The sequence below is a fragment of the Cetorhinus maximus genome, chromosome 3, assembly GCF_964194155.1.
Source record: "Cetorhinus maximus chromosome 3, sCetMax3.hap1.1, whole genome shotgun sequence".
NCBI classification, from domain to species: Eukaryota; Metazoa; Chordata; class Chondrichthyes; order Lamniformes; family Cetorhinidae; genus Cetorhinus; species Cetorhinus maximus.
Genome location: NC_135881.1, coordinates 9,692,288 through 9,709,048, shown reverse-complemented (window position 1 = coordinate 9,709,048; position 16,761 = coordinate 9,692,288). Strand labels below are relative to the sequence as shown.

The window sequence follows — 16,761 nt, the reverse complement described above, 5'->3', positions numbered from 1 at the left end:
GTGTGAGATGTGGTATTGACGTTGTCCTGTGATTTCTCGTGTGAGTTGCGGTGTTGACACTGTCCTGTGTTTTCTCGTGTGAGATGTGGTGTTGACACTGTCCTGTGATTTCTCGTGTAAGATGTGGTGTTGACACTGTCCTGTGTTTTCTCGTGTGAGATGTGGTGTTGACACTGTCCTGTGTTTTCTCGTGTGAGATGTGGTGTTGACACTGTCCTGTGTTTTCTCGTGTGAGATGTGGTGTTGACACTGTCCTGTGTTTTCTCGTGTGAGATGTGGTGTTGACATTGTCCTGTGTTTTCTCGTGTGAGATGTGATGACACTGTCCTGTGTTTTCTCGTGTGGGATGTGGTGTTGACACTGCCCTGTGTTTTCTCGTGTGAGATGTGGTGTTGACACTGTCCTGTGTTTTCTCGTGTGAGATGTGGTGTTGACATTGTCCTGTGTTTTCTCGTGTGAGATGTGGTGTTGACACTGTCCTGTGTTTTCTCATGTGAGATGTGGTGTTGACATTGTCCTGTGTTTTCTCGTGTTAGATGTGATGACACTGTCCTGTGTTTTCTCGTGTGGGATGTGGTGTTGACACTGCCCTGTGTTTTCTCATGTGAGATGTGGTGTTGACACTGTCCTGTGTTTTCTCGTGTGAGATGTGGTGTTGACACTGCCCTGTGTTTTCTCATGTGAGATGTGGTGTTGACACTGTCCTGTGTTTTCTCGTATGAGATGTGGTGTTGACACTGTCCTGTGTTTTCTCGTGTGAGATGTGGTGTTGACACTGTCCTGTGTTTTCTCGTGTGAGATGTGGTGTTGACACTGCCCTGTGTTTTCTCATGTGAGATGTGGTGTTGACACTGTCCTGTGTTTTCTCGTGTGAGATGTGGTGTTGACACTGTCCTGTGTTTTCTCGTGTGAGATGTGATGACACTGTCCTGTGTTTTCTCGTGTGAGATGTGATGACACTGTCCTGTGTTTTCTCGTGTGAGATGCGGTGTTGACACTGCCCTGTGTTTTCTCGTGTGAGATGTGGTGTTGACACTGTCCTGTGTTTTCTCGTGTTAGATGTGATGACACTGTCCTGTGTTTTCTCGTGTGAGATGTGATGACACTGTCCTGTGTTTTCTCGCGTGAGATGTGGTGTTGACACTGTCCTGTGTTTTCTCATGTGAGATGTGGTGTTGACACTGTCCTGTGTTTTCTCATATGAGATGTGGTGTTGACACTGTCCTGTATTTTCTCGTATGAGATGTGGTGTTGACACTGTCCTGTGTTTTCTCGTGTGAGATGTGGTGTTGACACTGTCCTGTGTTTTCTCGTGTGAGATGTGGTGTTGACACTGTCCTGTGTTTTCTCATGTGAGATGTGGTGTTGACACTGTCCTGTGTTTTCTCATGTGAGATGTGGTGTTGACACTGTCCTGTGTTTTCTCGTGTGAGATGTGGTGTTGACACTGCCCTGTGTTTTCTTGTATGAGATATAGTGTTGACACTCTCCTGTGTTTTCTTGCAGCTCTTCCTTGATGACACAAGGGTGAAAAATTTCATCACTTGCTTTAAAGGTGAGTGCTGCTCTGCCAAAGGGTACCTTAGACACATCTGACACGCAGAAACAAAAATCTCACCCAAGAATCAGATAACATGCGATTTTCATAATCAGATCAAAATTCCTATCATATAAAGTATCCTCTTATGTTTGCCATGTAAGGGTTTGCATGCCTAGGATTACAATATGGGCTGTCCCCAGCACTCTCCTGACTCATAGCCATTTCATAACGTGGAGATGGTGGCATAGTAATAATGCCACTAGAATAGTAATCCAGAGCCGCAGGAATATAAAGCTACTCTTAGTAATGACGACTATGAAACTATCATTGATTGTTGTAAGAACCCATCTGGTTCACTAATGCCCCTTTAGGGAAGGAAATCTGCCATCCTTACCTGGTCTGGCCTACATGTGATTCCAGACTCTCAGCAATGTAATTGACTCTTAACTGCCCTTTGAAATGGCCGGGCAAGCTACCCAGTTCAAGGGCAATTAGGGATGGGCAACAAATGCTGGCCTTGTCACTGACACCCACATCCACCTGAAATGCAGAAATGTTCTGAGTCCTTCCTTGTGGGGCAGGATCGTCAGGAGAAGCTAAGACACATCCCCTTTTTTACAGCACTAGCTGCCCTATTTCGGTAGGTCTTTATTCACTAACACAGTGAATAAGTTTGGGACATTTGAGTAGCTTTTCACTGTGTTAGTGAATGAGTGTGAATGAGGTAAGTGGGGGGGGGATTGGATAGGATGGTAGGGTGCCAGCTGGGTGGCAGGTGGCAGGTGGGTTGGTGGGTAGATAGCCGGGTGTTAGGCAGGGAGACGGTGGCGTGGTAATCTCATTGAACTAGTAATTCAGAGGCCCAGGCAAATGCCGCGGGGGACGTGAGTCGTGGGGTCGGCGGGAGGAGTTGGAGTCAGAGGGGTGAGGGTAATTTGGAAGGTCGGGGGTGTGTGTCAGAGGGTCGAGGGGGTGAGTTGTCAGGTTGGGGGGAAGGGGTCGGGGGTGTTAGTTGGAGGGCCGGGGGTGGGTAGAGTCAGAGGGTCCGCGAGAGGTGTCAGAGGGCCAGGGAGGGGAGTTATGGGTGTGGGTCAGTGGTGAGTTGGGGGAAGGGGCTGGTTGTACCCAGAAGTTAGGCATGTTGTTTTGCTGTCTAACATTTCCTGGGTAACTATTCTGGTAAGTGAGTCAGAACCCTCCAACGTCTCTGCTCTAACTCAGAGTTGGAGACTTTTTCGGAGGGTTCCAGATGCAGGGGAATTGCCATCGGAATTTGAAACTTCCTAGGCAATTCCTGTGGAGTCCTTGTGTTGGAACATCCTAGGGGTCCCCAGCACATCTTCTGGAGTACCTCCTGGGTACGACCATCCGGAGACCGGAAGATCTGGGCCATTATGATTTAGGACCAGCTCACCATTCTTTCACTGTCGCTGTGTCAAAACCCTGGAACTCCCTCCCTAACAGCACTGTGGGTGTACCTACACCACATGGACTGCAGCGGTCTAAGAAGGCAGCTCACCACCGCCTTCTCAAGGGCAACTAGGGCTGGGCAACAAATGCTGGCCCAGCCAGCGATGCCCACACCCCATGAAGGAATTTTTTAAAAAGTCAAGTACAGAAAATTCCACATTTTGTCAAATGTTACAGGATGTAGAGACCTTGAACCCCTCCCCAAGTAACATTTTATTTTAGAATCAAATTTGTGAGTGAGTTGTATTTTGTCCATTCCTCACTCCCCGGGAGATTCTCAAATCCTCTTACTTTTCCTGGATGGGACTATTGGTTGCTCTCAAATCACTGCTCTGTACTGGTCACTAGAATGAATGAGCGGAACATTTAGTCCGATCTGTCTTTCTCCCTGTCCCCATAGATAAATCCGTTACTTCTATTCAGAGATTTCTGTTGACAATGCGACTTAAAATCAGGAAATGATGTGGAGAGTACACATCCTTAAGTATTGAGCGTGTTCTATCAAATATTCAGTCACTGCTTTCTAAAAATGTAAGGTGAAAATTGTCCTGAGTCTCACATCTATAATCAATTTAAAAATAAAACCTCTTACAATTAAACCCTGTGTACCTTATGGCAAATCCTGTCAATTACAGAATCACAGTGCAGAAGAGGCCCTTCGGCCCATTGAGTCTGCACCAACACGTGAGAAACACCTGACCTACCTACCTAATCCCATTTACCAGCACCTGGCCCATAGCCTTGAATATTATGACGTGCCAAGTGCTCATCCAGGTACTTTTTAAAGGATGTGAGGCAGCCCGCCTCCACCACCCTCCCAGGCAGCGCATTCCAGACCGTCACCACCCTCTGGGTAAAAAGGTTTTTCCTCACATCCCCCCTAAACCTCCTGCCCTTCACCTTGAACTTCTGTCCCCTTGTGACTGACCCTTCAACTAAGGGGAATAGCTGCTCCCTATCCACCCTGTCCATGCCTCTCATAATCTTGTACACCTCGATCTTGTCAAATGTTACAGGATGTAGAGACCTTGAACCCCTGCCTCAGTCTTCTCTGCTCCAACGAAAACAACCCAAGTCTATCCAACCTCTCTTCATAATTTAAATGTTTCATCCCAGGCAACATCCTGGTGAATCTCCTCTGCACCCCCTCCAGTGCAATCACATCCTTCCTATAATGTGGTGACTAGAACTGCACACAGTACTCCAGCTGTGGCCTCACCAAGGTTCTATACAGCTCCAACATGACCTCCCTACTTTTGTAATCTATGCCTTGATTGATAAAGGCAGGATTCCTATATGCCTTTTTCACCACCCCACTAACGTGCCCCTCCGCCTTCAGAGATCTATGGACACACATGCCAAGGTCCCTTTGTTCCTCAGAACTTCCTAGTGTCATGCAGTTCATTGAATACTTCCTTGTCAAATTACTCCTTCCAAAGTGTTTCACCTCACACTTTTCAGGGATAAATTCCAACTGCCACTTATCTGCCCATTTGACCATCCCGTCTATATCTTCCTGTAGCCCGAGACACTCAACCTCACTGTTAACCACTTGGCCAATCTTTGTGTCATTCGCAAACTTACTAATCCTATCCCCCACATAGTCATCTATGTCGTTTATACAAATGACAAATAATAGGGACCCAGCACTAGGTACGCTGTGGCACGCCACTGGACACTGGCTTCCAGTCACTAAAGCAGCCTTCTGTCATCACCCTCTGTCTCCTACAACTAAGCCAATTTTGAATCCACCTTATCAAATTACCCTGTATCCCATGTGCATTTCCCTTCTTTATAAGTCTCCCATGTGGGACCTTGTCAAAGGCTTTGCAGAAATCCATATAAACTACATCAACTGCACTACCCTCATCTACACACCTGGTCACCTCCTCAAAAAATTCACTCAAATTTGTTAGGCATGACCTCCCTCTGACAAAGCCATGCTATCCCTGATCAAACCTTGCCTCTCCAAGTGGAGATAGATTCTCTCCTTCAGAATTTTCCCCAATAGTTTCCCTACCACTGACATGAGACTCACTGGTCTGTAGTTCCCTGGCTTATCTCTGCAACCCTTCTTAAATAGCGGAACCACATTAGCTGTTCTCCAGTCCTCTGGCACCTCCCCTGTGGCCAGAGAGGAATTAAAACTTCTTAGGACTTAACCTATTTCTGCCTGTAGCACCTAGGCTCTTCATCTATCTCTCTTATGTTAGCTGTTGCCATTTGGATTATGGACGAAAGCTCTATTAACCTTAACTCAACAATTGTTCCAGCCTTAGAAGAGCTATAGAATCTCTGTTTCCCATTCCACTATCCCCTTCACAACTGACTGCTACAATAGATTACAAAGTTCGGAGCAGGAGTTGGACATTGATCTGTGAGACTCCTCAGATGAACTCAGTCTTTGATGGGAGGTGTCCTTCAGCCAGTTAGCCTGATCCAAATGAAAGCCCAGTTCTAGAAGTGAAGGTTGAAATTCTAACAGACTGTACCATTCAGTACCTTTGAGATTTTTTTCTATCTTTCACTGGAAGCTCAACTTTGAAGCAGCCCCTGTTACTGATCCAAGCTTCAACAGACATGTCTACATGCCACTGTGTGTCAAATCTGACTCTGAGTGTGCCTTAATAATTTGGACACTGGTATGTGTTAACTTGATAGAATGACTTCAATAAAGGCACAGTTCCACTCGAGGGAGAATGACTCCAATTTAATGGTTACAGTTGGATGACACCGCTATGCATAGAGAGCGGTCTCCTTCATAGTTCCCCAAAATGCCACTCAGAATCTAGACATGCTGTTGTGGGCTAGTACTGGCAGAGGCCAATCTTGCATTTTTCAAGTGATTAATTAATTGTGCATGCTGCAGAGACAACCAGAGACAGGGAAAGTGAGAAGAAATTTGGGTCCAACTGATGTTTTAGTATATTAATATCGTTCTCCACCTCACGTGTGTTGGGGTTTGGTTTCATAGGCGCCAGTCCCCTTCCTGTACCCATCCTTCAGGCGAGTCTACATACTGAGCATCAGAAATTCTCAGATAAGCTTTGCCCCAGGAAACTCAAGGCATTTCTAGGAATTCACTGCTATCTGGGCTGAGATCAAGAAAGCAACACTTGTATTCGTTTCGAGCCTTTCAGGACATCCTACAGTGCAAAGTGCTTTCACTGTTGTAATGTAGGAAACATAGCAACCAATTTGCGTACAGCAAGCTCCCACAAACATTAATGTTATAAAGACTGGACAATATGATTTACTAATGTTGATTGAGGGATAAATATTGCTGGGGACACCAGAGGATTCTCCCCCATATCTCTTTGAAATAGTGCTGTGGAGAGAACAGATGGGGCTTTGCTTTGTGCCTCATTGGGAAGATGAACTTCTGATGGTGCAGCCCTCCCTCAGTGGCAGTCTAGCTTTTGTGCTTAAGCCTCTGGAGTGGGACTAAAATCCACAAATCTCTGACTCAAGTGAGAGTGCAACCACTGAGTCACTTTCCATGGGGACTTAAACCTGGGTGGTTTCTACGTCATGTAGTGTGTTTACCAACAAAATAAGAAATGGGGGAAGTGGGGGCATCTTTTTATTTTGTGAGGCTGCATGTTTTTTTTAAAATTCATTTTTGGGATGTGGGCATCGCTGGCTAAGCCAGCACTTATTGCCCTTCCCTAACTGCCCTTGCATTTAAGAGTCAGCCACATTGCTGTGGGTCTGGAGTCACGTGTAGGCCAGACCAGGTGAGGACAGCAGATTTCCTTCCCTAAAGGGCATTAGTGAACCAAATGGGTTTTTACAACAATCGACACTGATTTCATGGTCATCATTAGACTTTTAATTCCAGATTTTTTATATGTATTGAATTCAAATTCAAATTCAAATGCTATGGTGGGATTCAAGCCCCCAGAGCAATACCACTACGCCACCACCTCCTTACATTCCACCGAGCTAACCTATGTTAACATACCTCGCTGTTGTCAATCCAGGATTGGTTCCACCCAGGAGGCAACAGTGCCAAATATACCATACCAAAACCTCCAGGTGCACAAAATTCAAACAGGATAAATCAGCAAATAAATATTAGTGAAAATAGGACCAAGTTTCCTGAACTGTGAAAGCTGGATTGTTAGTGCTGAGAGGAGACAGATGACCTCAAGCTGCAGTTTGAGTAGCCCTGCACCAAAGGGAGCGACATAGAATTTACAGCCCAGAAACAAGCCATGCGGCCCAGAAAGTTGATGTTAGTTGTTGTACTCCATAAGAGCCTCCTCCCACCTGACATCATCTCACCCTGTCTGCATATCCTTCTATTCCTGTCTCTTCATGTACTTATCTAGCTTCCCCTTAACTATATCTATATTTCTTGCCTCAACCACATGCTGTGGTAGCTAGTTCCACATTCTCCTGAAGTTTCTGCTGAATCCCATATTGGTAACTAGGTATTTGACAGTATTTTGGTGACTGATTGCTTGGTGGAGATGCTGCCTGTTGTTCAATTCCCTCCACTTAATTGAACCGCTCTCTCTGTTGGTTATTGAACAGATAAACAATTCCTCATTTTCTTCTTCAAGCAACTGAGGAAGAACTCCACTGGCCGCTACCAGGAATTCCCCTATGTGTCGCTGTGCGGTCGGGAGCGGAACTTTGTTCGCTGTGATGACCTGCCTGTCGTGTTCACGCACCTGATTAAAGGAGTGGGATCGGAGGAGGAGCTGCTGTCCTACTGCGGGGGCGGCGACAAGTTGGCCGTGAGGTTCGAGCCCGAGAGGCTGTTCATGCCGGAGAACGGGCGAGTCTATCACCCGGCCCCGGAGAGGTCAGGTAGCGTGGGGCTGGTCAAGTCTTCCCTGGCCTTCGAATTTAGTCCTCACTTTGAATACGCTGCTGGCAGCCCAGAGAACAGTCCACCATCCCACTTTCACTGGAATGGTCAGCGTTTCCGACTGACCAATGAACTTGCCTCGTTCATCCAGAATGAAGAGCCCACTTAGAAGTGAGTTGGCCTTTATGCTGCCAGAATGGGGATGGGAGGTGTCACGAATATCCGATGAGGGTCGTATTGTAATGTTGGAAATATAATATATTGTAATTACTAATCCTGCTACCCAGTGCAACTCAGGCACTTCCATGTGAAAAGATCTGTAACAATTAAATCTGCTGTCTTGGGAAATTATGTGTTTCTACGGCCTGGTGCGAATACAATCACTGCCAACCCCTCACCTCCCAATGGGGCACCTCCTGACTAATGCTTTGACATCAGAGTGCACGACTTGTATTTCTGACTGTACCTGAATCGCCAATAACGGGCCCAGAAACACTGCTTTCTCATTAACTGGCAGGTGATTATTCAGTGAACACTTATATAAAAATATTTTCTTTCCCCCTGCCCTGTGCCTTCTGTATGGTTTGTATTTGGATCGATTCCATCATTTTGCCAGAGTGAGCGAGGTGCTTGACAGAGAGGGAAATTAGATATCTGAAATGGTTTTTAGAAAACCACCAATGTACTCAGTGCAGCTGAATAGCATAGCAAAGCCCCATGGTGGACACTGCAGCAGTGACCGGTCTTGCTGATTCTTAATGTTTGACCATGCAGTTCAGTGGCAGGGTGAAACTTGCACGGTTTAACAGGTTGACAGGTTTACACTGACGTGGGCACGGACCAGGGATTGAACTTGGGATCTTCTGGGTGTCTACGACATGGTGTGACATTCTAATTCCCAACACCAAATTATTCGAAGAGTTTGTCTGATCGTTGAGTGCAGAACCATCTCACACTCAGCATTGCAGACATGGACTTGCTATGAACTAGACCGAGACTGTCAACATTAATTTCAGTTGGAAGCCTCTCAGATTCATGAATACTGCAGTGGGTGGGGGGGATTCTATCTCACTGTGGACTTCCAGTCACGATTCTTGTTCACCCATCATGCTGTCTGTTCAAGCGCCAACTGAAGTCAGTCACTGAGGAAGAGTGCTCATCCATGTAGCAAGCAGGAGATATAAGTGTTTTCTTGCATGGTTGTCTGTTCAGACAATGCTGTTTAATGCTTCATTCCATCAGTGCAATAAAGGAAAGCATTTTATTATTGAATGCAGCACTAATTTATTTACTCAGCGATGCTCAAGAAGTATATTTTCTGTTAAAAAAAATCATTTAAAGTGGCAATTAAGTAAATGCACATGCTCTTGATATTGCTGGAACTACAGTATTTGTGCATTCGTTACAATTCTCTCACCATTGCGCTTATGGGTTTGGGAGAATGCTTTTAATAATTGGTACCAGTTTCCCTCATCTTTGCAGCTTAACATTTTGCTCTTTTTGAATGTTGCTCCACTGAATCTCAGGATTCCAGCACCACGGTGATTTCCCATCCCAACCCGCAGATGCTCAGTTATAGTACATGAATATTGAGGATTTTTATTTAGTGAGTCACTTGGTGTGAGGTTGGCATCCCTGCTTATCTGTATTGGGATACAATGGGCTCATGCAGTGCCAGCCAGATGACGGTGCCATTCAACATACACTGGCAAAGGAAGCTGACAACTCGCTCTCAGCCACTACCCTCTAGAAGGACAAGGGCAGCAGACACATGGGAACACCACCTCCTGACTTCGGAAACGTATTGCCGTTCCTTCACTATCACTGGGTCAAAATCCTGGATCTCCCTCCCTAACAGCACTGTGGGTGTACCTACACCACATGGACTGCAGGGGTTCAAGAAGGCAGCTCACCATCACCTTCTCAAGGGCAACTAGGGATGGGCAATAAATGCTGGCCTAGCCAGCGATGCCCATATCCCATAAATGAATTTTAAAAAACAGCCAGTGTGTCTCTCACGAACACTTGCTGTTAAATAATAACACCTCCAGGGTGCCTTGCTTTCTCAACTTGTAATTTTAATCCGCTTACTCCATGTAGGGAGAGAGGCGGCCTTTGCTTGTCCTTCTTTCTATTTATGACGTGGGTAAAATGGGGAATTAGCTGCATGACTAGAGGCGTTGAGAACATTGGTCTTCATAAATAGAGGCATTGAGTAGAAAAGCAGGGAATAGAGGAGGCTGAGGGGAGATTTGATTGTTGTGTACAAGGTTGTGAAGGGCCTGGATAGAGTGGATGGGAAGGACCTTTTTCCTTTAGCAGAGAGGCCAGTGACTAGGGGGCATAGATTCAAAGTGTTTGGTAGAAAGATCAGAGGGGGGATGAGGAAATTCTTTTCACCCAGAAGGTTCTGGAGGCCTGGAACTCACTGCCTGAAAGGGTAACAGAGGCATAAACCCTCAACCCATTTAAAAAGTGTTGGAATTTGCACCTGAAGTCCCATAACCTCCAGGGCTACGGAACAAGTGTTGGAAAATGGGATTAGGTTGAGGGAACGACTCATTTTTCAGCCGGCACAGACATGATGGGCAGAGTGGCCTCCCTCTGTGCTCTAAATTTTTCTACATTTTCTCAATTTTCTAAATATCTGACAAAGGAGGAATATGCAGGGATGTGGGGAGAGGGCAGGGGAGTGGCGGTATGTGAATTGCTGCTTAGGAGAGCCAGCACAGGCACACAGGTGGGGTGGGGTGGGTGGGGAGGAGCAGGGTGGGGGGGTGGCGTGGGGGGTGGGTTGGGGGAGCACAGGGGGGTGGTTGGGGGTGGGGTGGTGGTGGTGGTCCCTTATTCAAAGGCACTCAGTGTCTAATCAAGGGACTCAACACCAGGAAGAGAGGAAGAGCTGCTGAGAGCCTCACCACCCCCTCCCCCCCCACCAGCCTTGCTGTCAACCACCTGACCCCCTCCCTGCAACCCCCCCACCCTGCGACCCCCCATCCCACCTTCACTCTCTTGTGGCCTTTGTCCCTGGGTGGCACTGCAATAGACAGCTACCAACCTCTGATTGGCCGGTAGCCCTCAGGGGGCAGGACTTCCATCCGCAGGGTCCTTGATCCTGGGGAAGTTCACCATTTAAGTTAATACGAGTGGGCTCTCCCCAAAGGAGGCGATGTGGGGCTCTCCAGATAGTGGGTAAGACCCCCCCCAAAACTGTCGTGTTGATTAAATACCGCCCAACGCTTCACATCTGGTCTGACCTCTCTGACCTGTATCACAGGGTTCTGGGTCTGATGAAGGATTGTCGTCCTGAACCATTAACTGTTTCTCTCTCCACAGATGCTGCCCGACCCTGCTGAGTATTTCAAGCTTTTCCTGCCTTTCGTTTTCTCCCTCATCCCAATTCCTGCACCATTGAGCTCAACTAACCACATTGAGTGGGGATAAACCTTCACAGTTTGTGCGGTACAGGACCATTCTGTTTCCAAGCCATCGGGCAGAGTTTGATTGCTATTTGTGTCATTAAGACTACTCATGCACAGCCCCTTGCTGATGATTCTTGTCCACAGCAAATAGTGAAACAGTTAACAGACAAGTAATTGTAGGTGTCGTCTGGGAGAAAAATGCTGTGAACCAAAGTAATTAGAATCCAGCGCACTTAACTCATTAACTTTCCTGTGATTCGTCCTTAAGCTGTTCAATTAACCTTTCACACTAGCATAATCTACCAGTGTCCCAGTGTGGGAGATGAGGTGTCAGGTTCTATTTAACTCTTAGGTACCAGCTTTCGCTCACTGGTAGCACTCTTACCTCTGAACCATAAAATCCTGGGGTTGAAGTCCCACAACAGCGTCTCGAACACGCCATTGCAGCACTGAGGGAGTGTTGCATTGTCAGAGGTGCCGTCTTTTGGATGAGACAGTAAACTAAAACTCTGCCCCCTTGGATGAAGATAAAGGGCGGAATCATCCCAGATTTGCACAAAGTGCGGTAACGGGCGGGAAGTTGTTTTACCCGCCGGCCGCATTGGCAGGTATTGTCCCATTCCTGCCTTATTAATTGTGCAGCCACAGGAAACATTCTATCTCGCTGGTGGGCGGCCTCCGATTTGCCCGCTTTGTCATTACCTCCCAGCTTCCTCATGCAGGGCGCCATATTTAAACTGCAGCCGCGAGCACACTTCTCAATGCTCCCAGCCCAGGACTGTTCCGGCGAAGGCATAGCCCCAAAAGGCAAGAATGGTGTAGCCCTCCCTCCCTGATTCAGTGACACATCCCAGGGATGCCTTCTGGAGGCCATGGAGGCCTGCTCCGATGTCCTCTACCCCAGCTCTGGCCGCAGGAGGCCCATCAGTCTCACCACTCCAGCTTGCGAGGTGGTGGCAGAGGTGGTCAGTGCCAATGCTGCGTGCAAGAGGTCGGCCATCCAGTGCAGAAAATGGATGAATGATTTCATCCGTGCCAACAGGGTAAGGCAACCTCTTATCACTCTAAGCTCACACATTCACAAGCCCATCACATATTCACTGGCATCTCACTCAGTGCCAACTCAAGGGACATCACCACTCTCTCTCTTACACACACACACATCTCCATCTGGCCTCATCTCCTCTGGCTTCCTCAGCCCTCACCATCTCGAGGTCACTTGCACAGATCAACATCTGCCCCCACACATACACACACCCTTGGATACCCCTCCTTCCCCAGTACAGCCCTTGGTCTGCAGCATCTTCTCTTGCCTGGGGCCACTTCTCCCCCTTCCCCAAGCAAGCCCTAGCCCTGCAGCAATTGAAAAGCCACCCTCGCCTTACAGCTGGTTAGGTAGGTAGAGACCTGCCCGTGAGCCCCCCTAAAAGTGAGGTGGTGCTGTCTGCGAAGCCTGGCTCTGATGACCGTGAGTGCTGACTGAAACAAGGTCGGCAAACAAACCTTGAAGTCCCAAGCGAAGTGCAGCTCCCCAGATGCATGTCACTTGTGCACAGTTGTGAAACATGTCGGTGTGCAGTTACACCAACATGCCCAGATGACCCAGCGTGGGGGGATGATTGTTGCGAGCAGGGCTTATAACGAAATGGTAAAGTATTGAAATTCCCGATGTGCGGCAGCAGGGAACGCGGCCCACCATTGATGGGTGGTGGTGCGGACAATCGCAAACTGGTTTCACGATGGCGAGTAACCGATTTTTGGCCATCTCGCCATATTGTACCCCCCTCCCACCCCTTCTCCCCCGCCCGCCATGACGTCCAACGCCAGAAAATTCCAGTCAAAGGACCCCATAGCACTATCTTGAAGCAATGCAGGGGGAGTTCTGCCTGATGTCCTGCCCAATATTAATCACTCAACCAGCATCACAGAAAATAGATTAACCGGCCATTATCACATTGCTGTTTATGGGAGCTCGCTCATCCATTTCAATACTATTCTGCTATTACATTACAACAGTTCAAAAAATACCTAGAGAAAATGCTGGAAATGCTCAGCATCTGTGGAGAGGGAAACAAGGTTAATATTTTAGCTCACTGAGCTTCCATCAGTTCGATATGAAACATTAAACTCTGTTTCGAGCTCCAATTTCCAGCATTTTCTGTTTTTATTACAGATTTCCATCATCGCAATATTTTGCTTTTGGTCAAAAGTGGTTTATAGCTGTAAAGCGCTTTGGAATGTCCTATAAGAACAGGAGTAGACCATTCGGCCCTTCGAGTTTGTTCTGCCATTTGATAAGATCATAGCTGATCTGACTGCGGTCTCAACTTTACTGTCTGCTCCATAATGCTTGACTTCCATGTGCCTAACTCTGCCTTGAATAAATTCAATGACCCAGCCCCCACTACTCTCTGGGGAAGAGAATTCCACACGCTAATGACCCTCTGAGAGAAAAATATTCTCATCTTTGTCTTAGAAGGGAGAGCCCTTATTTTTAAATTGTGTCCCCTAGTTCTAATCCCTCCCCCCCAACAAGTGGAAACATCCTCCCAGTATCCACACTATCAAGTCCGCTCAGAATCTTTTATGTTTCAATAAGATCGCCTCTTATTCTGCTAAACTCCAATGGATAGAGGCCCGACCTGTTCAACCTTTCCTCATAAGTTAAGCCCTTCATCCAAGGAGTGAGTCAAGTGAACTTTCTCTGAATGGCTCCTAACACAATGATATCATTTTTCAAATAAGGAGACAGAAACTGCACACAATACTCCAGATTTGGACTCACCAAGGCCCTGTACAGCTGCAGTAAAACTTCCTGACTTTTATATTCCATTCCCCTTGCAATTAATGCCAACATTGTGCACAAGATTATGAGGGGCATGGACAGGGTGAATAGGGAGCAGCTGTGCCCCTTAGCTGAAGGGTCAGTCACAAGGGGACATAAGTTCAAGGTGAGGGGCAGGAGGTTTAGGGGGGATGTGAGAAAAAACTTTTTTACCCAGAGGGTAGTGACGGTCTGGAATGCGCTGCCTGGGAGGGTGGTGGAGGCGGGTTGCCTCATATCCTTTAAGAAGTACCTGGATGAGCACTTGGCACGTCACAACATTTAAGGCTACGGGCCAATTGCTGGTAAATGGGATTAGGTAGGTAGGTCAGGTGTTTCTCACCTGTCGGTGCAGACTCGATGGGCCGAAGGGCCTCTTCTGCACTGTGAGATTCTGTGATTCCATTTGCCTTGCTAATCACTTGCTGTACTTGCATATTATCTTTTTGTGATTCCTGTACCAGGACACCCAGATCCCTCTGTACCACTGAGTTCTGTAATCTCTCTCCAGTTAAATAATATGCTGCTTTTCTATTCTTCCAGCCAAAGTGGACAAGTTCACATTTTCCCACATTATACTCTATCTGTTAATATTTATATCTCTTTGCAGACTCTCTGCCTCCTCTTGACAACTTACTTTCCTACCATCTGGTGAAGAGTCATACGGACTCGAAACATTAACTGTATTCCTCTCTGGCAGATGCTGTCAGACCTGCTGAGTTTTTCCAGGTATTTTTGTTTTTGTTTTGGATTTCCAGCATCTGCAGTTTTTTGCTTTTACTTTCCTACCTATCTTGGTATCATCAGCAAATTTAGCTACCATAAATTTGGTTCCTTCATCCAAGTCACTGATATAGATTGTAAATAGTTGAGGCCCCAGCACTGATCCTGGTGGCACTCACAAGTTACAGCTTGCCAACCCAACAAAGCCCCATTTATCCCTACTTTCTGCTTCCTGTTAGCTACGTCATGAGTCCTTATTTCATACAGTAACCTTTGATGTGGCATCTTATCAAATGGCCTTTGGAAATCCAAGTACACCACATCCACAGGTTCCCCTTTATCCACCTTGCATGTTACTTCCTCAAAGAACTTTAATAAATTAGTTAATCACAGTTTCCCTTTCACAAAACCATGTTGACTCTGCCTGGCCACATTAGGATTTCCAGCTAAATATCCTGCTATAACCGTATTAATGGATTCTAGCAATTTCCCTAAGACAGATGTTAGGCTAAGTAGCCTGTAGTGTCCTGCTTTCTGTCTCCCTCCTTTCTTGAATAAAGGTGGCTATTTTCCAATCTGCTGGGACTCTTACAGAATCTAAAGAATTTTGGAAGTTTATTACTGTTTTGACCACAGCCGATGCACAAACCAAATCCCAGAGGGAAACCCATTTTTTTGTATACTGTAAACGAGAAGACAACGTACTGATCTCAGCAGCAAGAAGTCCAGTAACACTTCTGGAATTAAAAAAATTAAAAGTAAAAGTTTTATTAATAAGAATAAAACAAAACTTAAGCACACAAGATTGCAGTTACACAATTAAACTTAGTCTTACAAAACATCCCCCTAAAAAGACACTCTGCTTGGTCAGACCTGCAACTAAACACCTTCCAGGCAACATTCCCTTATAGATTTTTAGCAATAAAAATTCAGTAATATTTCCCAAGGCAACCTGCTGTAACTTTAACAGAGGTATACCACATGACCCCTTTAACTCTCTTTCATTCTGCTATGGAAATCCAAACTTTAGAATAAACCTGCTTTTTGCAGCCCAATACTTTTCTGGCTTGACTGGATGGCTGATTCAAACCTGCATCTACTCCCAAACCAGAGCTCCAACTATAGCTCCAGCTGCTTCATCTCACAGCTCCAGCTCAACAGCTAAAGCTCACAGCTACAGTAACTCTAAAATATCCTTTTTCCCCCTTTCATCTCAGGTTCCATTGTTCTCACACCTCTTTGAAACTCACATCCTTCTAAATACAAAATCTTTCATGTCTATTCTGTCTTTGCTTTTGGGTCAACAAAATATAATAACCCCACTTCTGTTTACCTATGGAACTCCTGCAAGATACAGACATGTGTCTTGGCACATCTGACTTCCCTTTGATATTTAAACAAACTCTCAATTTATCTAAAAATGCAAATGCTTGATCTAATATATTCACTTGTACCTCAATCCTAACATCTCTCCTTTTCATGTTTTAAACCCCCCAGACAACCTGTCTCCTATTGTTCTCTGCCCAGCTTAATTAAATCATACACATGCACAGATGCACGCACACACACACACACACCCATCTTCACAGAATAGCACAATATTCCCCAAAAATAGTTTTAAAAAAACATCCATTTCTCACACCTCCCTCCTTGTAAACAAAATGAACCATCATAATTCCAAAAAGATGGTTTCACTTTTTCACCCATTTCTTATAGCTTCCTACATTTAACTATACAAACCGAAACTATTACACTGTGGTGTACATGCACTAACCATGAAAATATACATAAGTTGTTGTAAATATAGAGTTCATTCCGGTCCATTCTCCATTTGCCAATCTCCAAGTTCTTTTGAATTTTAAACTCTTGACAACGCATCTGCAATTAAATTTTCACCATGTAAACTTCCATGTGAAATATCCTACCATCTTCTCAATTCTCAGTTCACCATCTGTAGCAACAC

General features: G+C 46.0%; 1 protein-coding gene across 1 annotated transcript in view; it reads left to right on the top strand.

Moving 5' to 3' along the window:
* Positions 1-9,101, top strand: part of c3h8orf82 (chromosome 3 C8orf82 homolog) — a 35,044-nt gene extending 25,943 nt beyond the window's left edge. Inside the window, exons 2-3 of the mRNA XM_078536334.1 lie at positions 1,507-1,555; positions 7,550-9,101. Coding sequence (XP_078392460.1) covers positions 1,507-1,555; positions 7,550-7,998 — 498 coding nt within the window. The 3' untranslated portion in view covers positions 7,999-9,101. The remainder of the gene's footprint in view (positions 1-1,506; positions 1,556-7,549) is intronic.
* The last annotated feature ends 7,660 nt before the right edge of the window (positions 9,102-16,761 follow it).